Source organism: Syngnathus scovelli, chromosome 2 (assembly GCF_024217435.2).
Source record: "Syngnathus scovelli strain Florida chromosome 2, RoL_Ssco_1.2, whole genome shotgun sequence".
NCBI lineage: Eukaryota > Metazoa > Chordata > Actinopteri > Syngnathiformes > Syngnathidae > Syngnathus > Syngnathus scovelli.
This window is the reverse complement of record NC_090848.1, coordinates 7,547,387-7,575,350: the sequence shown is the minus strand read 5'-3', so window position 1 is coordinate 7,575,350 and position 27,964 is coordinate 7,547,387. Positions and strand designations below refer to the sequence as shown.

At 42.1% G+C, this 27,964-nt stretch overlaps 1 protein-coding gene across 1 annotated transcript; it reads left to right on the top strand.

The window, feature by feature from the left end:
* The first annotated feature begins 47 nt into the window (after positions 1–47).
* Positions 48–26,362, top strand: slc2a4rg (SLC2A4 regulator). Its single transcript, XM_049755394.2, has 8 exons — positions 48–496; positions 2,088–2,323; positions 15,137–15,237; positions 16,642–16,886; positions 18,756–18,856; positions 20,343–20,616; positions 21,778–21,908; positions 22,241–26,362. Exons 1-8 carry the CDS (start codon positions 263–265, stop codon positions 22,350–22,352), a joined length of 1,434 nt encoding a protein of 477 aa, XP_049611351.1. The 5' UTR covers positions 48–262; the 3' UTR covers positions 22,353–26,362.
* The last annotated feature ends 1,602 nt before the right edge of the window (positions 26,363–27,964 follow it).

The following is a 27,964-nucleotide window of genomic DNA, read 5'->3' as shown; positions in this document are numbered from 1 at the left end:
AACCAATGGGACTGAAGCACAGGGGGCGTGGCATTCTTTTGGAGGAAAGAGGCAAAACAATCTTTTTATCCTCCGGACCGGGCGGCTTTTCGGATATCCCGGCTAGCTGAACGCCCCATGTAGAGTAGACGTTGAAGGACGATATCAATAATACCCAGAAAGTCACGACAATCCCGATAAATGAATCCCACTCGAGAATTTTGCACTACGATCTACAGAAAGCGAGTTTTCTTTCTTTAGTCTCCACTTGGTCGCTCTGGAAATGGATTCGAGATCGATTTTGGACAAGCCGGTGGTTGGGACGCGGCTCGCTGGTGCGGACTTCGGCTACCGGACGACCCGCTCGGTGCTCCACGACAGTCGGCTGGAGAAAAGCGGCGGGTTGCGGGCGACCGCAAACGGGACCGTCCTCTTCAAATGTGTGCGAGGCGGCCAGGAGACGAAGGATAACGTCTCTGCTGAAGGGAATGGACGAAGATTGCACGACGGGGGAAAAGTAAGTGTGGATAACTGCACCACTGTCAAATGAGTAGCATGTATTTTTTGTTGTTGTTGTTTTTTTGGGGCAGGCCCATCGTATCGTGGTGCGCTCTCGAGTGACAAGTTTGACGCTTTTACATGCACGTTTCCAACGTCCGACTTCGACGCACATGCCATTACACGCTCCGAATAGGCCTCAATCCAGTCGAAAGTGTTATTCTGATCGATCTCGTGTGTTTGTAAAGTTCACCGGAAAGAGGGCGCCGAAGTGGTGCCCCTCCCCCCTCTTCCATACTTTAGGGTGGAGCTTTGCAAAAGGCCTAAAAAACTCCAGAGTTGGCCCTTGCAGAAATGCTCACCGCAAGACTATTGTGCCTGCAGCATGTTTGCTGCTTCTAGTAATTGCTCAAAGTTTTCAATGTTAACCCCCAATGTTGCTTTGAATTTCGTCACTCAGGCACCCTATATGTGCATGCTGTTTAAATGATGTCACACTAGTCATGACCATAGTGGTCGGTAGAGTAGTCCAACAATATACTCTACCAAAATACAAAACGTGATATTGACCAAAAAATAAAAAACAAAATGAATTATAATAAAACATTAAATTTTTTCAAGAGTGAATTAAAGCAAAGTGAGCCATAAGTAATCCACAGCATGGTGAAAAAGCGGTTCACAATCTGTTTTACAGGTTGAGGGTTCAAATCCAGGCTCCAGCTCTCTCTCTGTTTTTTTTGTTTTTTTTTTTTTGCACGTACATGCTTAAATGGGGCTCCTCAGCTTCCCCCTCACATATTCCAAAAACATTCATGTTAGATTAATTAGACTTAGGAAGACTAAGTTGTCTTTAGGTGTGAATGCAACTGTAAATGATTGTCTACATTTGGCCCGTTGTTTGGCTGGCATTCAGTCCCAGGAGTACCCAGCCCCGCATCCCAAATCAGCTGGAAAAGTCTCCTGCAACTCAGAACCTAACTGCAGTATGGAAGGTGGATGAATGAAATACATAGTTTAAATTAACTTTCTTTCAAGAAACTTTCTTTGAAATAGCACAATCAGCTTACCAAGCTATGAATTCACCTGTTTTTATCCATCTCCGAGGGCGGCCACCTGCTGTCAACTGAAAATGACATTACAGTTGCTAATTGTCATGTCACAACCAATCAGGGCACAGTTTCAGAAAACTGGTCAGGTGTGATTGGTTGTGACCTGGGTCAACTATGATGTCATTTTCATTCGACAGCAAGTGGCAAAACGTCCGTCCCATGACATGGATAAAAATAGGTGATTTTTTGCTGCTCAACTCGTTTCCACAAACATAGTTTTAATCAGAATGCCGTGTTTGGACTAGTGGGAGCACATATAACATATTACTGTCAAGAAAGTTTTCGGGTTGATTTTTCCTTTAAGGCCATCTGGGGAAAATCATAAAAAAAGATGCGGCCTAATAATAAAATGAGTTTGACTGACACTTCTGACCCATCCTTAAAGTTTTGACTTCAATTTATAATGATAGCAAATATCATGAAATGAGAGTTTACCTTCTGAAAATCTGTGTCCCTCGCACTCATAATGTCAAACCTGATTTGAATCTCTCAATTTTCCAGACTGGCCTGGGCGAACACAGAGACACTGGTTGCACTGCAAGCCTGAAGAGGACCAGTCCTACTCACTGCCCAGTTACAAATGGGCAAACACCGGGCAGCTTTATGTCCTTGGACATCACAACCCAAGAGAAACAGGTGGAGATGGCTATCAGCTTCAGGCCAACACCAGGACAGAATGTACCAGAGATGGAGAGACAACCGCTCCCTTCTTCTCATATCCCTGTCCCCAGGAACAGGTATGACAACACTTTCCTGACTTGATTTTGTTTAGTGTTGTTGGAGCAATCCATTCATGCAACATATTACATGACTTTTTGTTCAACTGATGAAAATTCATCTCAGATAATTATGTTGTGCTACATTAAAAAGTAACCTTTAGTGCAAATGCAAATTGGAATTGGGGGGTCACCAAATGATTCCCGAGCGCGGCACCGCTGCTGCTCACTGCTCCCCTTTCCCCCAGGGAATGGATCAAAAATCACACGGGGATGGGTTAAATGCAGAGACAAATTTCACCACACCCAGATGTGTGTGTGACAATCATTGGGACTTTAACTTTTTAACTTTTATGTCGAGAGTGTGCATATTGCCTTGTGTGCATGAACTGAAACAAAATATTCTGAATGGTAACTTTTTATTGACTCACACTATTCCACTGGCAAAAGCAGATAGTGCCAGTTACTTTGAAGTACTTTTTCAAGGACCTGGTTTGCCAGGATTGCAGTTATGCCAAGCAGGTAGCACACTTGTTTTCAGGATATTCAGCAAAAAATGATCAAAATAATCATGCTTGCTGCTAGCTCACTGTGTTGTTATACCTTAGCTTTGGTTGCTGTAGTAGTCTGATACGCCACACTCTCCATTTGTCACTGTCTCCTCTCAAATAAAATGTTACCTACAAGTGTGAGGTATGTACAGTATGTTAATATGCGGGAGAGGGTAGACGGTATAAATGTGGTCCATGAGATAGATTTGGATTTCCTTGAGCAATCGTGATAAAACTTGCAGACGACATAATCATTTCTAGAGGAGTTGCTGCCTGCTTGTACTGTTTTTGGTTTAAAAAGAAAAAAACCCAGATGCATCAGTGTTGAAAAGTAACTCATCCTTACAGGATTTTTTTCCTTGAAGGGGTTCCTGGGGTGACCAAGAATATCTCTGCCAGTGAGTGCACCCCCCCCCCCCATTTATTTTTTATTTTTTTCCACAAGCCCCAGAAATCTTCAGAAAACACTGATAAACATTATTTGATGTTCTCTACAGGGTATGGTGGAGTGTGGGGAAATAAATTCGGGGAAAATACCCAAAAGTCGAATATCTGGCCTGGCACCTGTGGGGGTCCAATCATAATAATATTTCGGGGGTGGGGTGTTAATTTCAGTTTTGAGATCTGCACAATAAATGCCCCCAAAATTACATTGTCTTTGTTTGGATTGTTAATATTTTGAAAATAAATATAGCCTTACTAAGGGACTATAAAACCAATTCAGAAAGGTTTCCATGATTATTTTAACACCGTTAGGGGAAAGCAGTTCAATTTATACACTGATATGAAATTTAGGCCATAAAGCACAGCCCCGGTGTTTCTTTATTGTGTTGGTCGCATGCCAAGAAGTAAATACAGGAGCTCATGGTTTACATCCATGGTTGTTGTTTGTCGCTCCAACTTGTTTGTTCGGGGTTTATCTTTGTTGTTTTGAGTTGAGTAGAGCTGAGCTAGTACTGTGCAATGGAAAAGTGGCAGTAGTGCTAGCTGGACAAGAGGTAAGTGTTTCTCATTGATGTCAGGGAAAGAGTGAAATTGCCAGTTCTGGTAAAACTGCTGATATTGCATTTACTTATCAACCTGGCATTTCTCGACATTAAGCCCACTTACCACCGCTAACCCCGTCAAAGGATGTCGGCTGAGCCGCTCATTTTTGCTTGATCACAATAATATCAGCCACTTTGCACTTTGGATTTGGAAGATTAAGAAAATTTAGACTCATTAATCTAGCCGTGTGACAAAGCTAACAATAACAAGGATTTTGATATACGCACACTGTATCCTCGGGTTCTGAATGGCTATTTGTTGTGTGTTTTCATCTATTTCTGCATTGCACTATATCTATTCAGTTAAGTATTACTTTACTCATATTGCCTCGGTTTGAAACATTTCGGATTACAAACAGGCTCACAGAACAAATAAAGGTTTCACTGACTTAGCCTCCGGTTGCAGCCGCCATTATAGTGGTTTTTCCACCAATAGTGGGGCGTGGGGGTCAGCTGAACAGGTTTGCGATTGAAAATGGCACTGTTTTAAAACACGCAAGATGTCAGTGAGCCAATATTTGAGAAACCCACTGGGTTAGATGTTGCTGTTGAATCGGTGAATTAGTGAACAATTTAGAAAAGTTTATTGATTGGACCTTTCTGGCCCGTGCAGAACTCTTACTTTCTGGCCCTCCCTGTTGACCTTCTCTATTGACAACGCATGCTCACTTCATTTGTCAGGCAGGAAAATGAGCCTTGTCGTAAGGGTGTGTGTTCTGTTTTAGGTTTCACATGGCCTGGCTTCTTGTGGTTGTTGTTTCACCTCATTTTTCTGGCACAAGCACTTGTATGCGGGGCATTCTTTATTTTTACCCGGGGCGAAGCTTCCATGCGCTCACAGTTTTGCACAAAACAAGCAGCAAGCACCCTCGGGGACAAGCCGTGTGCACTGATAAAGTGATTATGTAACAGTAAAAAGCACTGGGAGAGGCTGCAGGCTGGGCCTATGCACGCCTTCCTTTTGCACTATGACGAGTTACTGGCTGTGTCTTTCTGTAAAACTGTTTATTCATTAACAGGGAAACTCATGGCCTCCAGTAACAGATGGCTGGCTGACTGTGTATCGAGCGAGGGCAAGGTTGTTAATAATAAGGTTGAATGTTTTATTTTACATGATTATAAAACGTAACGGCTGCCATCAAAGCAGATTGGAATTTCCAACTTTGATAGTGGACGTGGCGCACGTGGTCGATCCTTCTTGTCTTCGTCCCAAGAACATCATGTGCCTCTTCGCTCCTATGATGCGCGTCTCAGGGCCGCTTGGCAGGTCTTGACATGTTTTTTTTAAGTCTGCTTCTCCGTGCATGTGTGTCAATTCTCGCCCCTCAATCCTGATTGGTCGTCATCAGATTTAAATCATTGGGTGAGCTTCGTACTCGTCACACAGAGTAGTGGATAAACAAACATGTCACAGCTGCTCAATGTGGTTACAAGAAATAATAGCGGCGAAGATGCTTTTGTTTTTCAATTGCCCTGTAGGATGAACCCGCCGACCCTCGGCTCCCTATGTCTTTTGTCTTGGCGCCGTGACCACAGAAGCACCTTTTGGAAGCCGTGATGCATTAGTAAACAGCATCAACTGTTATGGCATTACAACCCTTGAAGCAATGAGTAAATAGATATTAGTGATAGACAGACTTTAGTGAAATAAATGGCCTTTCTATTTATTTTAATTGGGAAATATGTTTTGAGGTGCAGTGTTTTCTTGTGATAGTGGTTACGGGCGCAATTGAAATTACACTGTGTTTCAAGGTACTGCTGCGGATTGTTTTCTGATCATTGTGGCCAATTTGTATACGTCCTATACTGGGTGTGACTCATTCCACATTCATTCCCGCTGTTTGGATCATGTAAACGATGCATTTATTTATTTGGATTAACTAGTAATGCGACCATTGTGTTCAAGGATTAGAGTTGTTTAAAGACTCTTAAGTGTCAAAGCTGTGGTTCACCTTCGTCGAGTTTCTCTTGTTCCTGCCGAACAGTTTCCCTGGCTTTAAGCTTCGTGTCTTCACAAAGTTCACATCTTGTCGTATCAGTTTGCAAATGCTACAAAGTAGGTCACTGTTCCTTGAACATGCCAGGGCAGAGATCCTGCTGCAAAAGGAGGAGGAGGAACCAACAATTGTCATTTGTTGTCAATCATGCCCATGACTTCCAACACTATAGGATCGAGTGTATGTGCATTAAGCGATGCACTAGCGATGAATCTCGATTAATCAGTGAATTGGATTATTTCTATCCCATGATTGAAAACAGGACTTTATTTCAAATTGCCTGTTTCACTTTCAGATTGAACCGTTTCACTTTTAAAATGAGTTTTATTGAATGGTTTCATTTACTACGTATCGAAAACCAAAACTAAATAGTCTTTTGTGGAGAGATGCACACCCCTAGTAAAAAAAAAATCCCCCTTAATGCACTCTGAATAAGCATGTATTCCAAATTTCTTCATTTCAGACATATTTCTGCGTTCATTTGTATACATGATTTAATAAATTAAAAAAAACAGCATCGCAAAAGCTGATGAAAATGCAGAGACAAAGAAAATTAAATAACACTAAACTTCCACTCATAACAGACGTACCATTCAAGCGAATGAATGGATGAGATAATTTGTCTAACTGGTTGGTCTTGCTGAGCCAACTCCACGTGCAGTGGTGACTAGAGAGTGACCTTTTTTTCTGTATCAGAGCTGTCTTTTTCTGTTTGCTTGTTTTGCTTTGGCCTGTGATACAAGCGCTGTAGCCACCGCCGTGCGTATGCACATAACAGTGAAAGGGAAAATGTACACATTTGCATTTTGCCCAAGATTTTGCATTGAATTGGAGCACAAACGCAGCTATATACAAATGAAAGAAGACTGTTTCACTCCCATCTGTCTTGTCACCCGTGTCCCTGAGTCTTCCCCCATTCCGTCTCTCACTCTCGCACCATAATGCACAGTCTGTTATACCTGTCAATACTCATCAGTGTGGGATCTGGCACGGTGATAAAAAAACAAAGCAGTTTTGTGGGGCAGAGAGCGGGCAGTTTGTTTTGAATTTAAAGGCTTTTTTTTTTGTTTTATCTGTCTTTACTCAGGTACACGTTGTTCACTGTAGTGAAGAGAAAGCGCTGATTGGCGCAAAATCGCTACAAAGTAACTGCAATAGGCATCTCCGACTTGAGAATAATGACAGTGCAAGACTTAGATCAGGAAGAATCACCATGAGGGTTTTGAGCCAGGCTGGCAGGCTCGAGCTTGACAAGCTTCAACAAACCCCTCCCCAACCTGTTCTTCTTTTGACAACCCCATTGCTACAGCACGTCTCCCAAAGGAGATATTACCGCCTGTTGCTTAAGGTCAGAGGAACAGCTATACCTTCCCCCCACACTTGCCTGGGATGTCTAGGCCACACTCATCAACATGCATTTTAAACACAGCAACCTATAATAGTTGCTTCTTTTTATATATTTGACTGAGTTTTGTATTTTTCTGGTTAAGTTCAAATTGTATCTTCAGTATAAATGTTGGCATGAATTTCTCTGTCTCTTGTACCAGACTACAAGTGGTTAAAGCTTGCATTGACACAGCCACAGGGCGAAAGGTCATCGTTAATGAGTGGAGTCATGCGTTGGGAGGGTTGAACGGGTAAGCAAGTAGGGCATGTCCAGCTGGTCACCCTAAGCTTGTGTCACGTGCTGCGCCGGCAAATCATAACTATCCAGGGCAAGCATTAATCAATGAACTGCTTGTTATTATTACAGCTCATAATAAGAACTAATCACTTTGTAAGTTAATTGTCGACTATTTAGAGAATCGATTGTTTACAGTCATGTTTAATTTAGAATTAGCTAAATTATTTCAGACTCTCAGCAGTATATATTCTGTGATTCCTGTAGTCTTCCATGAGAGCAGACTGATTAGGAATAAGATAGGATTACACTGTTCAACAAATCTTTAAAAAATTTATAATCTGAATTTTAGAATTTTAATAATAATAATAATAATTAATAATAATAATACTATAGGTCAAACATTTTTGGAAACAGTCAGCAGTATTTATTTCTGACATGTTACAGGTAGGGCTGGGCAATTATGTTAAAATTAATTATCATGATTATTTTTTAATGATATTAAATATTAATTTTAATTAAATGTGATTCCTTTATTCTAAAACTTCATGGACGTTTGAAACCCAAATCCTGCCAAAATGTTGGGTTTTAGAAGTTTTATTGGCTACATGCAAACATAGTAAGTCATATCAAGCCATGACATTGTTGTCTGTTGTACGAATGGCAACAAGTACGAGATGCAAAGGTTTAATGAATGAGCAAGAACATATTAGAAAATAATCAATCAATTTGGTGAAATCGGTTTATTTCCCAAGATGATCTCTTACGGTATACACAAGTGCAATGGCACCGTGGTTGGGAATGGCTACTTTTGAGTCATTCGTTATTCTAATGAGGGCGTCCTGCCGATGGGCAATGCGATAGTGTAGTGCGACGATGAGCTGTTTATCATCTGCTTCTACGCTGCGTGGGGGGAGAAATCAATTTGATACACGTCGAGCAGCGTAGGAGGTGAGGAGGAATGTTTTCTGCAAACAGTGTGCTGCACAGGCACAATTCTAACAAAATATGCATTGATTGCACATCATGCTAAATATGTCATCACAGAGTGAGTTGGTCTTTATGGGCCTTTGGGACAGGCAAAAAAAAAAAAAAAAAACATCCAGAGGGAAGGAAACTGGCTCACCCACAATTATGTAAGATCACTTTTGCCTCAGCAGTGTCGGTCTACATACCATCTAGAATTTGTTTTTTGGCCCATATTACTGCTGACCACTGACTTTCGGCTTCTCCTAATCTCATAATAACTATTGTTGTGCTCCTGTCCTTCTTCTTTTATATTGTAAGACGTTGTACAATTGAAACAAATAAAATGTAATGATTCTAAAAAGATTTTCTAAAAGATCTTGTACTGAATGTACAAGATGCCTTTTTGTCTGGGTTGTGGTTTGATGAAAACCTTTCCTGCCCCCCTCCAAAAAATACTATATTTTGTCCTCTTTGTTAAGAATTAATTATAGAGGCAAAGATGCAAAAAAAAACAACAGCATTTCACTGTGCGGTTGTGGCAACGTGGTGAAATATCCAACACAGCTAAAATTACCTTTACCTTGTTACGCAAATTCAGATTTATTTGATTCCTTTGTGGGTTTACAAACATTTTAGTGGCAGCTCATTGGTAGAAAAGACAGCACATCGGTGCTTTGAGTCATCATTCAGCAGCAGCTTGCTGAGAACACTCACCCCACAAGCTATTCCATCCGAGAATTTGCGACATAATGCTGACTCAGGTTTGACTCGCGTATATTTACACTACTGTCACGAGCACCGTTTTGCACATGTGGATGCTATATACACTACATAGTGTGACTTGTGTACGCTACATATGTGCTGTATGACTCATCTGTCTGGAATGACAGACATTTGTGGGGTGGAATTTGTTTTTGGCTTTACAACCACCGTGTTTCATTTTAACCCATGAGGATGGGCCCTGCGGTCAAGTCAGGAACACTTTGGAAAGACAAGCCACACTCAGTCATGCAAAATTGTGTTAGTAGTGTTGAAAAGTCTGTTGGATGTCAACTAAGTTCAAAGACTGTAAGCAGCCTATGATGAGACAAGTATAAAGTAAGCTCAATGCCATTGCACAAAGCATTGACTATGCCAGACCGAGCGTTGCTCGCTGCCCGAAAAACCCCAGCGCCACTTGTAGCGCTTCCAAGGACTTTTCACAATGTGGTAATTGTCCGTCTATTGTAGGCACCTCCACCCACTCTTGATTTTAGGCCAAAAATGCAAATATTCACATTTTCATTGTTTTTCTTTGTTCTCAGTAGATGCAGGCACCACAGGAGCACTTGAGTTCGGTCTGATGCAATACCTTCTAGAAAGCTGTTCATAAAACAATTAAAAGCTGATGAATTTCTGAAATTAATTAATTAATCTATTTATTTATTTATTTATTTATTTATTTATTTATTTATTTATTTATTATTCGACATCCAAATCTGTAGCAGTAGTTATTGGTATATAGTCCTTAATTCTACCATTTGAGGCTTCCCTGGTATTGTCTGCCTGACCAAATTTGTTTGTTCAAACTTTATTTCTGATGTCAGTAATAACAATAGCAGGAGTTCGAGCAAGACTTCTACTAAATAAAATCAATTATGGTTTCAATAAAATGAATAACATCCACACTGACTGCTGTTGGCATCTGGATCAAAAATGCAAATGAGAATTTGGTCTCAGTTGTCTTAACTCGATTAAGAAAGTTTAAAGAAAAAACAATCTAGTTTTAGAGGAAGCCAGTTTACCTGGAGAAACCCCATGAAAACAGCATTTTCTCATGCTTTAATGTCACAACAAGAACCCGAGTGATGGCCAAAGATTTCGTCCCTCCCTAAATGTTATTTGGGGGAAATGCAGTCATCACATGAGTATGCCCTTCTTTTTCTGATCTTTGTGTTTGAGCTTCCTCTCAAGAATCCTCTCTCTTCTCTTTGTCTGTTTGGTTGGCTTTCTGCAGACTTGGCTATATGGGACTTTAAGCAGAGTTGAGTGGCTTTGGAGCAGCTCTGGTTTGCGTTCACAAAGTTCAGGAAAGGCCTGCTCTGGCTTGGGATTGCAAAAGGGCAAAACTCAAGCACAGAGTGGGTTGGGGAAGAATGAAAAGCAAAAGAAGTGTTGCAGACTATAAAGCACTGTGTTTGGGGCTCTTTGCCATTTTAGCTCTTAAAAAATGGCAGCGAGCTTGTTTTATGATTCGCTTTGGTTCCTATCTGTCTCTTTTGGCCTGTGAAATTCATAGCGAAGTTGTGAAATATCTTCCGCTGTATGCGCCTATTCAGAAGGCTTTTTTTAATGACACGATCTTCCGGTTCAGCTCCATCTGCTTGCCCTTAAATGTACAACAAAACAGGCACAATCTCAGTCTTGCAATCTCATCCCAATTTAGGGGTGAGGGGGCGCTATTGCAATCTAACCCCTCCAACGTTTGGTGCTTTTTTGCGGGAAATAGTTTTATTTTTTATGCCATCTTTGCACTGGGAGGGCTGTACAACAATACACCTAAATCTCGATTTTGCGCCGACTTTGGGGAATTGCGTTAACCCAGAAAGCGTGTTGTATAGAAAGTCTTGGCTTTTTTTTTTTTTTTAGGCCAGGCATGTTGTTGGGCAGCCGAAGGTCACTGCGAATGCTCCCTCTCGAAGTCTGTTGACGTTTTATTAAAAGAATAGCAATACGCAGATTAAAATTTAGTTAAATAATTCGGATTGCTTTTCTGGTATCACATATTTCATCCCATAACTACTGAGCTGTTAAAATTGCACACAACACTAAAAGTATCGTTGTACCTTTATTAGTATCAGTACAGCATGCAACCCGAGCTGAGTCAGCGTCTTCTCACAGAAATTCTGAGCATGTCTGACAACTCTGCCTGTGCATATGTAATCATATAGTTCATCACAGAAAGTTCAGATGTGGGGACACCCCAAAGAGGAAATCTCTTTCCATTATTGCATTTCAACAAAGCCGCCAGTTGTTTGTGCTCTACCCCAAGGCACAGATTGCTTTTGAGGATCAAGAGTGAACCAAAGAGTGGGCTTTTATCCTTGGACTGAATAGTCATTACACTCGATGGCCTGCATTAAAGAGACACAGCCTTTGCCTGCAACAGCCTCTTCCTCTCCAGGGGGCTCGCAGCCCTCTGACTTACATAAGGCCTAGTGTGTGGACTGCACAACAACGAAGGACTTATAAGTATGCACATGAATGGCACGCATATGCCGACGCTCACCAAAGGGCAATATGAAAAACACAAAAAAAGTAGTATCTCTCGAAAGAGAAAGAAGTCAGAGCACCAGTCGTGAACTGGGTGCTGCGCATGGCGGAATGGAGAAGAGAGGAGGGCCGGGGTGGTCTACTTACTGCTTGTTATTAGCACACGCACAAATACACAGCAAGAAAGGGAGAGGCAAGACGACGCAGGAAATTACGTAATTCAATGGCGTTGAAGCAGTGAGATGGGAACTGAGAGAAGAGTGCTATTAATAGGAGGCTATGCATGTGGTGCGGGGCGGGCAGCTGTCGGCCATCAACGGCGCTCAGTTATCACTACATTACCTCATTTTTACCCGCCGGACTTCATGGTACCAGTGGTAAAACAAGTTTGTTCAAATTCTTATCTGAGCGCGCCTTAGATGATGACACACTTTCGCGCCCACAATCAAACAGCCAAACAGGCACCTTTTAGAAGTTTTTACCACCGTTAACAAAAGGGAAATACGTCATCAAATAAATGTAAACAAATGTAAACGGTGATTGTGGTTCTGTAACTCATATCGCTCAGTGGTCCTTCAGATTCTACTTTGTTCCACTGCTCACCATACTTAAATGTTGTTGATGACACACGTACTGTCACTGTAGTAAGAAGATACATAAATGACTGGAAACATTAAGATCTATTTTTGGTGTGCGTCTCACAAGCGCCAACGTGTGTTGTATTTGTTTGTGTACAGCAACGTGTAAACGATCCCTTTGTACACAGCCCGTGAAAGGTGAGTGATAAGCTAATATGCATGGCAGACCAAAGATTCAAATCAGAATATCAACATTTTCTTGGTCTGGCTATGAATGTTCGTCACATCTTTACCTAAATTCAAAGTTAAGTCGTCTTAAACTACCATACAATGAGCCATCATCAATCTGGCAGGTGCCAGGGATTTCTGCAAGGCTGGTAACATGAGCAGAGGTGTGGTTGTTAAATATAGAGCCTGTCTTCTCCCCAACAACAGCAAAGGCGCTCAGTACTGCCAGACGGCTGTGGTGGGGGCTTACAAAACATGGCAGTACTGTAGCATCACTTAGTACAGTATCTCCCCGGGGAGAGTTGGCGTGCGCATCATGTTCTCTGCCAAGAGCCTTAGAGCAACAGAAACGTATGAAAATGTAGGGCTCGAGCAGTATGGATTTAGTGAGGATTTTGCGGTTGGGCACAAAACATTCAGATAACGGATCGCATAATCAGACGATACATTTAAAAATGTTTTTAACGATTTTTTTTAATCCTGAGAGCAACATAAATGTGAAAAACGAGCCAAGTGTTTGACGATTTTACAATTCTTTGCCCTTCAGTATTCGTGGCTGTGCAACAGAGAGGAAATAGGGCTTCAACTAACGATTATTTGATTGATAGATTAATCAGTGAATCAAAATCATGAATTGTTTATTTGGTATTAATTCATCATTAAAATAACAACTAAACAACAGCTAAGCAATATCGCATAAGGATTTGTAGTCATTTATCTCCAAAGTAAAAGCAGATATTTGCAAAATATTTTGACTAAACACAAAAGATAAATCAGCCTGCTTTCAATCACTCAATTCTTAAAATATGAGTTAACTCATTTGATAATCAATTTGTTGTCACTTCCATCATTTATTTTGACAGCTCTGACACAGAATCAGCCACAGTGCAACCTTGCAGTCAGTGTGCGTCTATCTCATGAGAGGATGAGCAAGCTTACATTTTTGACCGGGTTACGTCTTTATTTAGCATCCAAACAGGCCGTCAACAACTTTGTGTGCACTGGGTGTCTGCGAGTAAATTTAGAGCTGAGGGTGTTTATACAGGGATACAGCATTTATGGCCGGTATCGCACAGGATGAAATGACAACATGAAAGTCACCACCCCGCCCCATATTTGCTGCTAGTAAACCTCCTGTGGTTTACTGTGCTGTGGCGAAGCTGTCAATGCTATGACACTAAATATTTTTACGAGGCAACCCCCTCTTAATTAAGTAGTGTGTGTGTTTTCCTCCACAAAATTGACATCAGCGATTGTTCCATCATTAAGAATTTGGTCTGATTAGTGCTTGTCGACCAACCATCCGACAATCCTACACAATTTTTCCTTGCCGGCTTCAATTCAAACAAGTCTTTGAGAAACAACACAAAGTCCTGATCTACATTTTGAAGGGTGGGAAAGTGCAGTGTGTTACATTCCAGAGTCAAGATGTCAACATGTTCCCTGTGACAAACACAAGAAGCGAAAAAAAAAATATGGGCATATAATCAAACGGCTGTCCTCAATTGGCCATATTTAGTACAGAAAACAAGGCCATGCACAGAAACAGGACGCGACTAATCTTGTTATCTCTTTATCTCACGTCCAGACCGAGTTGTTTCTGCCTCTGTCATGAGTGAATGTGTGTAGGTGTGCGCATGTGCGTTAGCCTCCTCTCCTTTGAGTCTCACTTGGCTTTTTTTGGTTTGTTTGACGTCTCACCAACAGGGACCCTTTTACAAGTTTCAGAAACTTTTAAAAGAGACACAAACTCAAGTCTCATCGGCGGCCGCACGTCGGGTATTGTGCACTTCCAGCTTGTTGAATTTACGGCATATGTGCTTGTGTTCTTGTTTGTGGAGCCCGTAGTGAAGTTTTTGTGTGTTTGCACAGAGACCTGTAGTGAATCTGGGCCAGGGCTTAGGGCTTGGCTGAGAGAATGCCTCAAACCAGTTTACTCTGGTTGCGGAGTGGAGAAGTCTGTGGGCGGGTCATGGATCCCTTAAAGCTGCACAACGTGTGCAGATTCTGGCCAGTCACTGTGCTTCTGTGTGACGGACGTTTAAGTTCAAATGTAGACATTTAAGATGCATACGTGTAGTGTAGCATGTGAACCACATGGTGGCTATTTTGAGAACCCGTTTCTACAACTCTCTTGACAAACTCACTGGTGTGCATATGCGTGCGTGCGTTCGTGTGTGTGTGTGTGTGTTTGTTTTGAGGAATTCTAGGCCCAGCCTTAAATATATCTTCGCCCATATTTTGCTTTCAAAGATAACAGGAAGTGAGTTGAAAAGTTTTACTGTGAGCAGATTTAGCACACATTTAATTTTAGGAGTGTAAAGTTTGTGCTCGTTGAAATAGGCAGTGTAAATATGGCTCAAGCTCTCATGCTTGTAACTAAGCTGGAAGACAGTAGTGGGTGGGTGGGGGCTTGTTTGTTTGCGTCTCTTTCTCTCCTAATATCATATCTGTCTGTCCTCGGGCTGTTGTTTGTTTGGAGCGCTTTGTTAGTCTCTGGTGACGGTCAGAGCTTCCTTAATCGAATAAGCAAGCATATCAAGAAAGTTGGTACAGCACCTAAACCTTGTTGGCCTGTGTGTGTGTTTGCAGGAAGCCCTCAGGTCATGCTGATAAGGAGGTGATGGCCGCCGCCGTCCTGACATCGCTGTCCACATCCCCGCTGGTGCTGTGCCCGTCCTCCACGCCGACAGGTACACCCTCCTCAGCTTTGGGAACACACGCAGCCGAGTCTCCTCGCAAACCAAATACTGTGTCACGTGCCCAAGCCAACTGTTCAGTCGCAACCTTATCACCACAGCTCCATTTTGCTGTGCTTGCCATTGCCATGGCAACCTCACCAGACGGTCAAAGTCCTGCCGACTTTCTCAACCCCCCTTCCCTTTTTGCACAACTTACCGAGGCTCTTTGCTCCGGATGAGCAAACATGGAGGTGAACTGACTAATTGATTTGAATGTTTTATTTCATACATTCTGTTTGAAATTGACATTTGCCATTGTCAGAGTACACTTGGGTGTTGTTAAGCTTGATAAACAAAAGTCACAAATGCAGCATTGTGTGCATGGGTTTGCAGGGAAGGGCAAACTGGCACAGCTACTGCATACTTTTAGTAGTTGTGACACATAATACAATATGCAACACTTGTACTTACTGCAATTTCTAAAGTTTATAGAAGGGCTGTAGCATATAGCAGCCTGTGGCCATTGGGGCGGTCGAAACATAGTTTTAACATAGTCTCCCAAGTTTTCATGCACTGTGAAGAATACAGTTTTGTTAAAACGAATACATCCTGTGGAAATCTTTTAAGACACTCACTTGTCTTTATTTTCCTCTATACATTTATGAGGTTGGCGACTAACTGCACTCTCTTCCAGAGTAGTCCCCATTTTGCTTTGTAAGATGTGATGAGTCAGTTAAAGTTGTCAAGATTTCCAGATGGATGTGGAAATTTCTGTCATTTCAGAGTGATTTCCAGTTCAACAATTTACTTTATAAAACGCACATGCATAAATCTCACTTTGATCCTCAAGTTGCACATGGCAATAAAAAAAAAAAAAAAGATTCATAATATTTCAACTGTTAAGAAATGTCATACTGGTCATATGATAGGTAAAGTTAAAGTCCCAATGATCGTCACACACACATCTGGGTGTGGTGAAATTTGTCCTCTGCATTTAACCCATCCCCGTGTGATTTTGATCCATCCCCTGGGGGAGAGGGGAGCAGTGAGCAGCAGCGGTGTCGCGCTCGGGAATCATTTGGTGATCTAACCCCCCAATTCCAACCCTTAATGCTGAGTGCCAAGCAGGGAGGCAATGGGTCCCATTTTTATAGTCTTTGGTATGACCCGGCCGGGGTTTGAACCCACGACCTTCCAGTCTCAGGGCAGACACTCTACCACTAGGACACTGAGCTGGTGAACCAAGATAATCAGTAAATTATTAGCACCAAAACTATGAGGAAAATTAATAATAGATGATGTATAGCTAATTAGGCCATGAACATATTGGGCTGACCTGGCTTGAAATGTGTGTGGCCCTTGACACCCTCATAGTAGCGTATTATAAAATGCTCAAACCAGTGTGTATCCTGTCAGCTGCAGTTCCAGAACCAGCGATTCGGGCATGGAAGGAGGCGCTGTCAGCCAGCTACAGCAGCTCCACCAGTGGCAACTGGAGCTGGGATGCCAGCGACCAATCGGTGCCCTCCACGCCATCCCCGCCTCTGTCCAACGACGCCAACAAGAACTTCCTACTCCCGTCGCAAGGGGATGATGTCAGCGAGGACGTCGCCGAAAGCACGCACTTCATGTTTGAGGACCCCATACCTCGCAAACGAAAGGTGGGCCGGCCGGCCTGCTGTATGTGGAGCTCATGTCCGATGGGAATTGTGTTTGGGCTTTGAATTCTGACAGCCAAGATAATGAACGACACACCAAAAAAAAAAAAAAAAGAGCCAACGAAATAAGTCACCATCATGCGCTTTCAAACCCATGACTGCACATGGCCGATGGATTCTGCGCTTTCACTTCTCCTTTGCTTAGTTTTTTAGACTTTAACCGCAGAGAGAAAGGATACACATGTGAAGGGCGTGCACAAGCAACGGAGGTTGATGCATCTAGATGAGGATCGTCAGTGTAGAAGCAGACGAGGGCAAAGTAACAGCATGTGGTGAAATGAAACTCAATATTTCCTCTGGCAACTCAGTGTTGGAGGAGTGTACACAGACTGCGCAATATGTGGGAGTCGGCCACATTGGAGCACGACAGCAGTAAAGAGTGATGCACAAACCGCTGGATAAATGTTTCAAGGGAAATGCATGTAGGCTGTGGAGAATGCAGAGGACGAGTATTTCCATATCGGCCGTGGAAGTGTAACTATTTTATTCCTTTCTTGGCAGAAAGTTAAGAAACATGGCTGTCACCGGCCTTAGCGTAACCATGTTACTGTAAGAAAACCCCTGCGGGAATTAGGTGATTTGTGTTTTTTGGACTTCGGGGCTTTGCTGCCAAGTATTTATAGCTATGATTTATATGTGCCATTAGAAGCTCTCAAGCACCGGCGAGTAACTCATTGGAGCCGTGTAAGGGTTAATCTCTACACACTAACTGGCCTTGCCCCCTCCTCACCCGCCCTTCTCCAGAGGCTGTTGAAAGGTTCCCAGAGTACACACCCACTTTCTCTCATTAGCGCCAGAGCAGGTCCGTGCCTGCTCATGGTACAGGTGCCAGCCTCTCGTACTGTACGCAAAAGAGGAAATGAAGAGATAAAAAAATACAACCGTTCCCCCTCTTCCTATGTCCGCACTGCGAGCCTCGGAATTTTTATGGAGACTTGTATCAAAATGGGACTAATTCACTTTTGATAGACTAAAGGTTTTAGGGGACACCTCTTACACACTTAAGGCAGCGATTGAGAGTTGCTTTGACAATCGATTAATTTCTCGATTATTTTTTCAATTTATTAATGACTCTGATTTTTTTTTTTAAATCCATCCCTTTAGTAAAAAACAGGACATTATTTTGAGTTGAAAATGCACAAAGAAATTGATTATTAAATGGCCACAACTCATGAGTTACACAACATGTAGACTGATTAATGGGTTTGCTCGATAGCAGCCGGACAACTCAATGCCCATGTCACTCACCATGCCAAGTCCCGCCTTTTAAAGCCATACAAACAGATGCTACAGTCGAACGTGAGGATGATGACCGCAAGTGGACAGAATTAATAACTCCACCTCTCATGCAAACTCTAATAATTCTAATAACTATTAATTTTATCAGATTACTGTAATTGATAGACAAAATGCCCTCTTGTAAAAATATGAGATGTCAATACAAATACGTTTGCTTCGGCACTTACGCTTTTCAAACAAACTGACAGAATCCTCCGTATTAAAGAGGATAACCCTCCATGCGTCTGATCTTTTCATGCATAAGGTCTGTTTCAGCAACTGGCTGTTCAAACAGCCGTCTAATAGGCGAGACCCCCTGTTGGGCAGCGTTCAATACCCCTCAAAGTGCTTTCTGCTGAGGCTGCCAGTTAAAGGGTCCCCAGAGGAATCTGGCAGCGAGCGTCATGGATCATATCCTCTCATTGAAATCTCACTAGTGGCCTCCTAAGGAGGCAACACAAAGATTGCTGATGACGCAAATGAACAGCATGAAAAGGAGGCGTCTCAAACTTCTGACTTGCATGTCTCTTTCAGAACTCCATGAAGGTGATGTTTAAGTGCCTGTGGAAGAACTGTGAAAAGGTCCTCAGCACTTCCTCAGGAATACAGCGGCACGTCCGCACCGTCCACCTGGGGTGAGTTGGTCCTACATGGTTTACATGTATGACTTTGCCAGAGGTAAATTTGTCCTTTGTCATCATCACGCCATCCTTATGCAAATCATCTGTCCTCCTTATTTAAAAATAATAATGAATCATTATTTATTTTAAATAAACCTTGAACGGTGATACATTACTTCAGCAAAGCTCATCATGTCATGTGACGACTGTTTTTGGTGACGGCCATCTGACGGGAGTGAGCAAAATTGTGGCTACGGCTAATGCTAGTTTCGAGCAACCGAAGGAGAGGAAGAAATGTCATGTATGACCAATAATGTCACGTATGACCAATAACCATAAAATTGCAGACCATCCAATCTCATTAGCAGAATGGAAGCATTTCAGTGACACGGTTAAGTGCCCAAGTCACCTTGATTATGTTAATGCACCCGCCCGCAAAGAAACCCACTCCAAATACTAAATGGACGAAAATACAAGCACAGTGAGATTAGGTGAAAATAAGATTGACTCAACATATTCGGTTTAACTCTCTCTTTGAACTTCTTATATTTGTGATGTTTTGCGTTATTGCTTCTTCTGTGCAAGCAAAGCGTAAGTTAGTACTTGGTGGCAAGTACAGTGAGCCGATGCCTCTTGTAAGCATTCTAGCCCACTCCTCTTTACAGAAACTCTCAAAATTCTTCAGGTTTCTTGGCTGCCACTCGGAAACTCAAGTTCTTCCACGGTTTTTCTATTGGTTTGAGTTTTGGAGGCAGACCCAGCTCCACTCCACGACCTTAATATGCTCCCTCTTGAGACACTTTTGTCCTTTATTATCCTGGAAGTATGCTTTGGGGCATTGCCATGTTTGAAAATCCATTTACACTTGTATGTGTCAGTATTCTTGCTGGGAAAATGAGATTTTCATTCATGTGTTCATTGGCCCTTCAGTTCAGTGAAGCTGCTTTTGCACTATTTGCATAATGACAGGTCAAACCATAACTGAAGGGAATTGGGAAATGTAGAGTTCTTTGGGTCAGATTGTTTTTTTTTTTTTGTCCTCCAAAAAAGACATGTCGAGTTTCTGCTAAAAAGTTGAACTTTGATTTGACCACAGCACTTTCTCATTCATTATGATCCTCACGAGCAAACTTAAGGAAGGCCTGAGTGTTTTCTCCCCCACTGTGCACGATGTACATGTAAAGTGCTAAATACCACTCCTACCAATAATATTAAGAAGAGCTGGGATTTATTTCTTATTTTTTTTTAGCACATTGCCTTCTCCTGCCACCTGCCGGCCAAAATGATCATAACACTGATCACAACTTCCTTCAGCAATTGAGTTTTATCACAAATTGTCAATACGGTCACCTTGCATAGGCTTCAACTCACCTGCAACAGTAATTAAGACAAGGACTATGGAAAATGAATGTATAATTTCAACTGAAATGTATACATTTGAAAATTAAAAGCTATGCAGTTACTTGAACGTCTGCAATGAGCTGTCATGGTTTCCTTTCAGGCGTAACAGCGACTCGGACTACAGTGACGGGGAGGAGGACTTCTACTACTCAGAGATCGAGGTCAACATGGACAGCCTGACGGAGGGCTTGTCCAGCCTCACGCCCACCTCGCCCACCACGGCCGGCCCCCCGCCCATTTTCCCGTCGCCGCTTGCCGACGTCCCGCACTCGGAGCACATCAACTTCAATGGGGCGCACAGCCACGCTCCGACACTGCTCAGCCAATCGGCTCCCTCGACTCTCTACCACATCCGCACTGACCACGCCTACCAGGTAGGTTATGTCGCAGGACACGCTCACACCTACAAAAACAGTATTCTCACATTTGGCAAGTGCTTTGCGCTCAGCCGAGGCGGTTTTGGAGACCAGCGTGGGAAACACAGGTCATCCACAGCTCAACAGTGTGGGAGGCTCTACCAGAGTGATAAAGTGGAGAAAGTTTTGTCTAAATATCAACCAAAGTTCACACAAAGAACGAAGTCAAAGTTCTTTTCGATTTTACTTTATTATACTAATTATATTCCCTCAAGGGGGTGGCCAACTCACACTTGGCTGTATCTTTTCTTGATGCACACCGCACGTGCAAGCACGTTATGAGAGATTCGGAGCGCACAAGCGGTGCTGCACCACTTGAGCTTGTGGAGAGGGGGCGATGCCTTGCTCGAGAGCACCTTTAAAGTAGTGGACAAGCAGACTCGTAAAAATACTGTTAACGTTCACATTTTGCATAATACCCACATGCCTTTACCAGATTGATTGCTCTCGCCTTGAGAGAGACCAAGAATTCAAAATTCTTCCAGCATTATTATGACCTATTATTAACCTAGATGGATATATTGCGGGGATGGGATGGGGGTCAACACTCGAAAGAGAGATGTAAAAATGAGCCACTAAAATAAGGTGCACACCCTTATAAAACATAAATAACGTTATTAAAGTTATCAAATTTCCCCCCCAAATCTAGATGATTTTTTAAACAATTTAAATGGTCAAAGCATCCTACTTTCCTTTAAATGTTTGCACCAGAAATCATGTTGATTTATTTCTGTGCAAAAGTTGAACCAAAGTTTTTTGAAATAGAGTCTTTGCTTTCTAAATTATGTTGACTAGTGCAAGTGGCTTCCAGAAACTTTGTTTGCACTTAGTTTTTGTGAAAAACATGAGTAATCATTTCAAATTTACACATTAGAGATTTCTTCGTGATGAAATCTTTTTCTGCTGTATAATTGTTGTCCTTCTTTCTTCACGGACACGAATACATTAGTATTGTGAAAATGTAATAAACATTATGTTAATTCGGCAAGTGCACCCAGAAAGTGCTTGACTGATTTCACATTTTTTTAAAAAGGGATCAAAGTCTCATAATGTTGTATTTTGTGAACTTGCCTGATGCATGGCTAGAGCTCTTCTGAGTCAAGTTGTACTTTTGTCTAGGGGCCCGCAGTGACCCACGTGCGTACAGTGAGTATCGGGGAAAAGCGGCAGCCGGCATCCGGCACAAATGGCACCGTTAACAAGAACCACGCTTTAATCATGCCCATGCAGAAATCAGCGCCGGGAAACAGGTACATAACAATCTGCTCTAATCATTTTTTTGTTTTGCAGTGTACCAATTGTGTAAAATAATAATAATACATAATTCATGCTCATTTTGAAATTGTATAATTTATAACTAATGAATTTCAAATTAAGTTTTTAATTAGATAACATTTGTAAGAAGATAAAACTGTTTACTATATTCATTGTATATTTTATAAAAATATATAATGTCTTTAAAAGAGACAATTTTTAAATGACCACTTTTGCAACACTCCATTGCCGGCAACCCACGTCGGTATGCTGAGCGTTTGGTTGCGTATGCGTGCGCTTAACGCTTTCACATATGCTGTTACTCAAGGAAACCCCGCGGGGATGCCAAAAAGTGCCGGAAGGTCTACGGCATGGAGAAGAAAGAGATGTGGTGCACGGCCTGTCGCTGGAAGAAGGCCTGTCAGAGATTCACCGACTAAGAGCCCACCCCACTTTTAGTCCCCCGCCCCCCGTCGCCGGCAAGACGAGCTCCGCTATTTGGCGCTGGAGCAGGCTTCTTCTTCTGCTTCTCAGTGCTGCCTCCTGCAGAGCAGCAGGAGGTTTGACTTTGCTCTCTACTCTTTCCAAAAAAAAACTGAGAAAAAGGAACTTTCTGCTGGTTTTAAAATGTTTTGTTTTCCCTTAAGACTGAGATTTTTCACTCGCTCACTGTTGATAAGAAAAAAAAGGGGGGGGGGTAAGGGCGGGGGTTAAAGAAACTTCCATTTTAATTGGGAACGTTCAGATGCTATTTTTCACTTATTTTCCACTGAATGTGTAAAATGACAAATATTTTGGTATACTCAGTCGCTCTTACTAGCAGCATGATGTAAGCTATTGTTGACGCATCAGTGGACGGGTTCACGACGCTCCATAGCACATCAGTGTCACTGCCGCGCCCTTGTTGAGTTCCAACCAAGTTCTATCACGCAGCCGTAATGGACGCCGACGTTCTGCCTGTCCATTCACTCTTTCAGCTAGACATTAATCTTCACATTTTTGCAATGATGCACAAAACCCTCACATTGTGGTACAAAATAACAAGAATTCCCCCTCTTTCAACTTTGCAAAAAAAGCTCTAGAGATGTACAGAACATAAGAAACATACCCCCCTCCCCCCCTCCCCTCTTTAACCCAGAGATATGCACCTTGAAGAAACGACTCGACTTTTACGAGTATCACTGTAAGCCTGGGGGAGAGGAAAGTGTGTATCTTATAGAGAGTTTATTTTCAGCATGGACATGCTGAAGCAACTAGCAGTTGCACCGTGCAATCAGCAGGATTACAACTCGTTGAATATTGTCTTTCTTGCTTTCATGTTGTCGTTGTCGGGAAGGCGATTCGGGCAGTCTTTTTTGCTATTCTTGATTTTTCACGTGACAGCTGATGTTTTGAGATTCTCAGAAGAGATTGTTTTTTGTCGCCGTATATTTTGCCCTTTCGAACCACCCCCGTCTGATTAAGAGGATAGAAAAAGTCTACACACCCTTGCTCAAATGGCAGGTCAACGAAATCAAGGTAATTTTTCCACTGCTAACGTGCAAACCTTTGGCCATAATTTCCGAAGATTGTTTGCCACAATGACATTATATCTCAGTTCATTTTTCGCTTTTGTCTCTCTCTAGAAAAAAATTGACTTATTCTTTCATTTGATTTGCAGGGGTTATAGATCACGCACATGATTTGTCATGGTCTCATTTTTGTTTATCGCATTTGAGCGGGGGTGTGCAGACTTTCTCTAGCCGCTGAAGATAGTGGGCCCGTCATCACTTCCTGTCTGGAGGGCAGCCCTTTAATGCAGAGAGACTTGTGCATTAGCAAACCTGACTTCACTGGAACATTTGTTGTCATTTCAATCCTTCAAGTGATCCTCGCTGGGTTGTAAGATTTGCAATTCTAATGCAGTGTCTCAAAGCATTTACTTGATTTGTAATAAGATGGGAAGTATAGTCCTCTGTTTTTTCCCCCCCCCAGATTAAACCTTGCTGATGGAACTTCAGATTAGTATAGTAAGGGCAATTGCTTTATTTAATCACAAATCTGTTTGAAATTCCTCTTGGAGGTCCAAGAGAGAGCCAAGGAGAATAATAGCCAGTGACAATCAAGACATTTCTATTCAATAACGGGCAGCTTTGTGATTGGCTAAATAAAGCTGGATGGCTCTCGTGGGTGATTTTATTGATGAAAGTGGACTAAATCATTGCTAATCAATGTAGTTTTTTGTTAGGTGTCTTTTTCTTTAAGATGGACTTGTTTTTCTAATTGTTGTATAATTCTTCTATTCAAAGACCCAAGAAGCGCTTGACGTATCTCCTCTTTAGCAAGTCATATAGTCGTCGTACTTTTATCTGACTAATTATTAATTTTACAAACTGGCGCAGTGACCGAGGATCCGTATTTTCAAGCCTTGTTGTTGATGCGGATTTGACCGCATTTTTGCGCAGCCCTTCAACTTTTTAGAAAAAGTGACAAACACGTAGGCTATCTGAGCAAATGTGGTGACCTTTGATCTTTGTTGCCATGGAAACGTTACCTTTTCCTTTCTCGATGCTTGCCCAAGTGCATGGGTGGGATCTCGTCAATTCCCAGGTTTCTCCACCTTCTTTTTGTTTTGCCTCCAGTAAAGTGATAAGCTAACTCCCTCTCGTCCTGTGATTGGCCGACCTCGTAAAGGACAGAAACCTCACAAAGTGCCAATGATAAGAACATAAGAAAAAGGAAAGCTATACTGACCTGAAGCAAATTGCACTACATTGCACTGTGCTAAGACAAGTGTTTTTTCTATGTGGACATTTTCTACGCGCGTGATTTCAAAGCGATTGTTCTGTTTTCCAAAAATAGTGTTTGAGGGCCAAGGCCCGATGAGAGAAACCAGGGCGTCAGGGATTGAGGTTGAAACACCACCCATCAGCATCATCATATTCATCTTCTTGGTCCTCATCAGATGAAATGATCTGGCCCTCTTTTTCTTCTGTACTCAAGTTTGTCGTGTTTCCTCCAGTGCGGTACCTGCTTGTGAGTTCTGTGCTTGATTCTTGCATTTCTGCAAAATCTCCGAACTTTCATGTGCACTGTGATTGCGCTTCCCACTCGCTCGCATGAATCCCGCCGTGTGCGTGAGCTCATACCGCTTTTCACCAAGATAGACGAGCAACCTGGTCGATGACTTTTTAAAGCAGGCACTTTTACAGCTCCTGTGGGTTGACCAGGGGTGTCCAAATTTTTGCCGCCCAGGGAGTGAATACAGATGAAGCAAGATGCGCCATTTTCTTAATTTATTCAAGAAATCTATCAACGGGAGAAGGAATAGCCAAAATTTGCGATTAATTGACTTCCATACTGAAGCTTGTATTTGTTGCCACAATATTGCGGCAAAGCACTTTTTTTATTAGACAAAGATTTGATCTGATCGAATTACTCTTATGTAGTTCAACATTGGCACTTGGCACCAGCAAGCCACCAAGTGGCATCAAAGCCATATTTTTGTCTAAGACACGGTTTTGGCCTGAGCACAAAAAAAAAAAAGCACGTTTTTGAAAGCCAAACCACACGTTCCCCTTTAGTTAGTTACTGTGGGTCCTTGAGGTTAATTTGTTCCTTGTATTTTGGACACCCCTGATCACCATTGCACTTCCACATATCCAGCTGAGCCATGCGTTACGGTCGTACTTGTACCCCACATCCGCTTCGGGATTTTTGTTTTGACTTTTCCAAGCTCCCAACCAAGCACTTTTCCATCTACTCTACCAGCACGTGTAGCTCAAGCGTGTGGAGCGCCTACTTTTTGTGTTGCACTAATCTGGCCAGTGACGATCAAGCCCGTTGCGGTGTCACCTTAACTGCGTTTAACCGAGGCCGCTTGTTGCTAATAATGATTCATTTTCGCATAAAAAGACGATGGGTGGGCGAAGCAGCGAATGTCGGTTGGCGTTACCGGACAAGAGACGTATGGACTTGCAGCTTCAGGACTTTTTTTTGTTTGTACATATGCAGCGTAAAGCGAACCCTGACGCTTTTTCATATATCATTTTGTTGTTTCTCATATATTAAAAGGAAACATTCTTTTTTACAGCACAGATGCTCCGAATATTTTTTTTACATTGCTTTGAGAAGCTGTTGTGAACATACATTAAAGTAGAAGTCAAGTCAAAAATGTTCTTTGCGATAATATGTTTGACGTGGCAGAATTGCGACAGTGGGAAAACAATTAAGAGGATTGGATGTCAACATCCTTGTCTGGTGGAAAACAGGTTGGATTAGTCTTCTTAATTTGTATTACACAAATGCAAACAATTTTAAAATTGGGGGGGGGCACATAGAATATATTATTGCCAAACAAATATTTTTGACTTGACTTGGCTTTAAGATTCTATTGTAGCTTTGAGGACAAGGGGGGGAAGACAACCTGTTGAATGTAAAACTTACAAAAATAAAAGTTGTTTTGGTTGTATCTGCCGTGTAGTGTGTACTGCCTCTAGTTATGATTTTGGCATCCAAATGTTTCAACGTCGCTGTGGCGTCTTATGCCACGCTACTTCGTCATATGGAATGGCAGCAACCGTGCAGTATTGCTCCTCTTAAAGTACCGTTTGGCAGAGACACAAGCGTTAACTTCTGCTCACTCGCTCTGCTTTTTGTTTTTGTGGCGTCAAGTTGTTTGCGAGGCAGGAAAACCAAGAGGGAGTCGTATTCCTGCCTTGCACATTCCATCATATGGAAGCTTTTAGTGTCTTCCACACAAGCTCTTTGGAAAGCCTTTATATCATCTCCTTGATACCCATCTTAAGATCTTGGTCGTCGTTAATTTGCACACCAGTTGAAAAACTATTAATTCGCACTAGTAGAACGACTGTCTTACTGGTAAAGTTTTATCCTCTACTGCCTTCCTATGGAAAGATGTTTGAGCATTTATTAACTTTCGGTTCAGATACTAGTACAGTATTTGTCCTAACCAGTAAAAGAGCAACTAGGGCACATTAGCAGAGCAAATGTGTCTTCAAAGCGGAAAGAGTATTACTCTTACCTTGCTTGTAATTTCCACTTTTGGTCTGCTAGTTTGAAGTTAATGTCCATGTACTTGTACACTCTTTGTTGTCGCTCGTAAGACCACTACATGGTAGTAGTGAGGAGAAACTTTCACTAGCTTTCTACTACGGACACAAAATTCTATTAGTTAACATCTACTGTTCCACCAGACAATTCACTTCACTTCTCTAGTTGTGTGAATGTTTGATATCCACCTTAAGATCAACAAACTACTAATCCAAAAGATGCACTAGTAGTGGACTTTTTTATTTTTTTTACTAAGGCACTTGCTCGCACACAAACATCCTAATAGTGTGTCAAATTATCTTTCCGATGAGGATGAAGAAGGTACTAGTACATGGATGTTAAGTTAAATGTCAAGTGGCTTTCTTTCCATTGTCTCCTTCTTTCCTTTTTTCTTGTTTTTTTTCCTCCAGGTTTAAGCCTTTTAGCCAGCACATTAAGCTAACGGAACCCCGTTAAATGTGCACAGAGGATGCCTCCATGTATTTTTCCCCAAAATTGCTGCTTTTTTTTTGGTGGAATGTTAGTTTTTGTGTGCATCAGCAGCAAAGATTTCCAAATCCGACGTGATGATTGCAATGGCAGCTCCGCTTTGCTTCCTTCCTTTTGTCCCTCACATGACCCTCGTTTTTTTTTTTTCTCTCGTGGTTGTGGAGCCCCATGTGGGCTGCAAGCCTTTTGCGTTTTGTTTTTTCATTGATTGATTGATTGGTCTGTTTGATAAGAAAATGGATAGATGAAATTATGAGGAAATTTTCCATGTCGAGAATGTGTCTGGGTTCATTTGGTGAGATGTCACTGAAGGCTTTTTTACGCGTTTCCCTCTCTGTACCGTAATGCGTTACTATTACCATCACTATGGAAACTCTTGGAGCATTTTATCAATATCCTTGATATCCTTAATAACTGTGTTGAACGAGCAGCTTCCCAGAACCTACTGATAGCATCTAATAGTGTTGCAGAAATGCCACGCAGTTCTGGAAAAAAAGTTTACTAGTGCGGC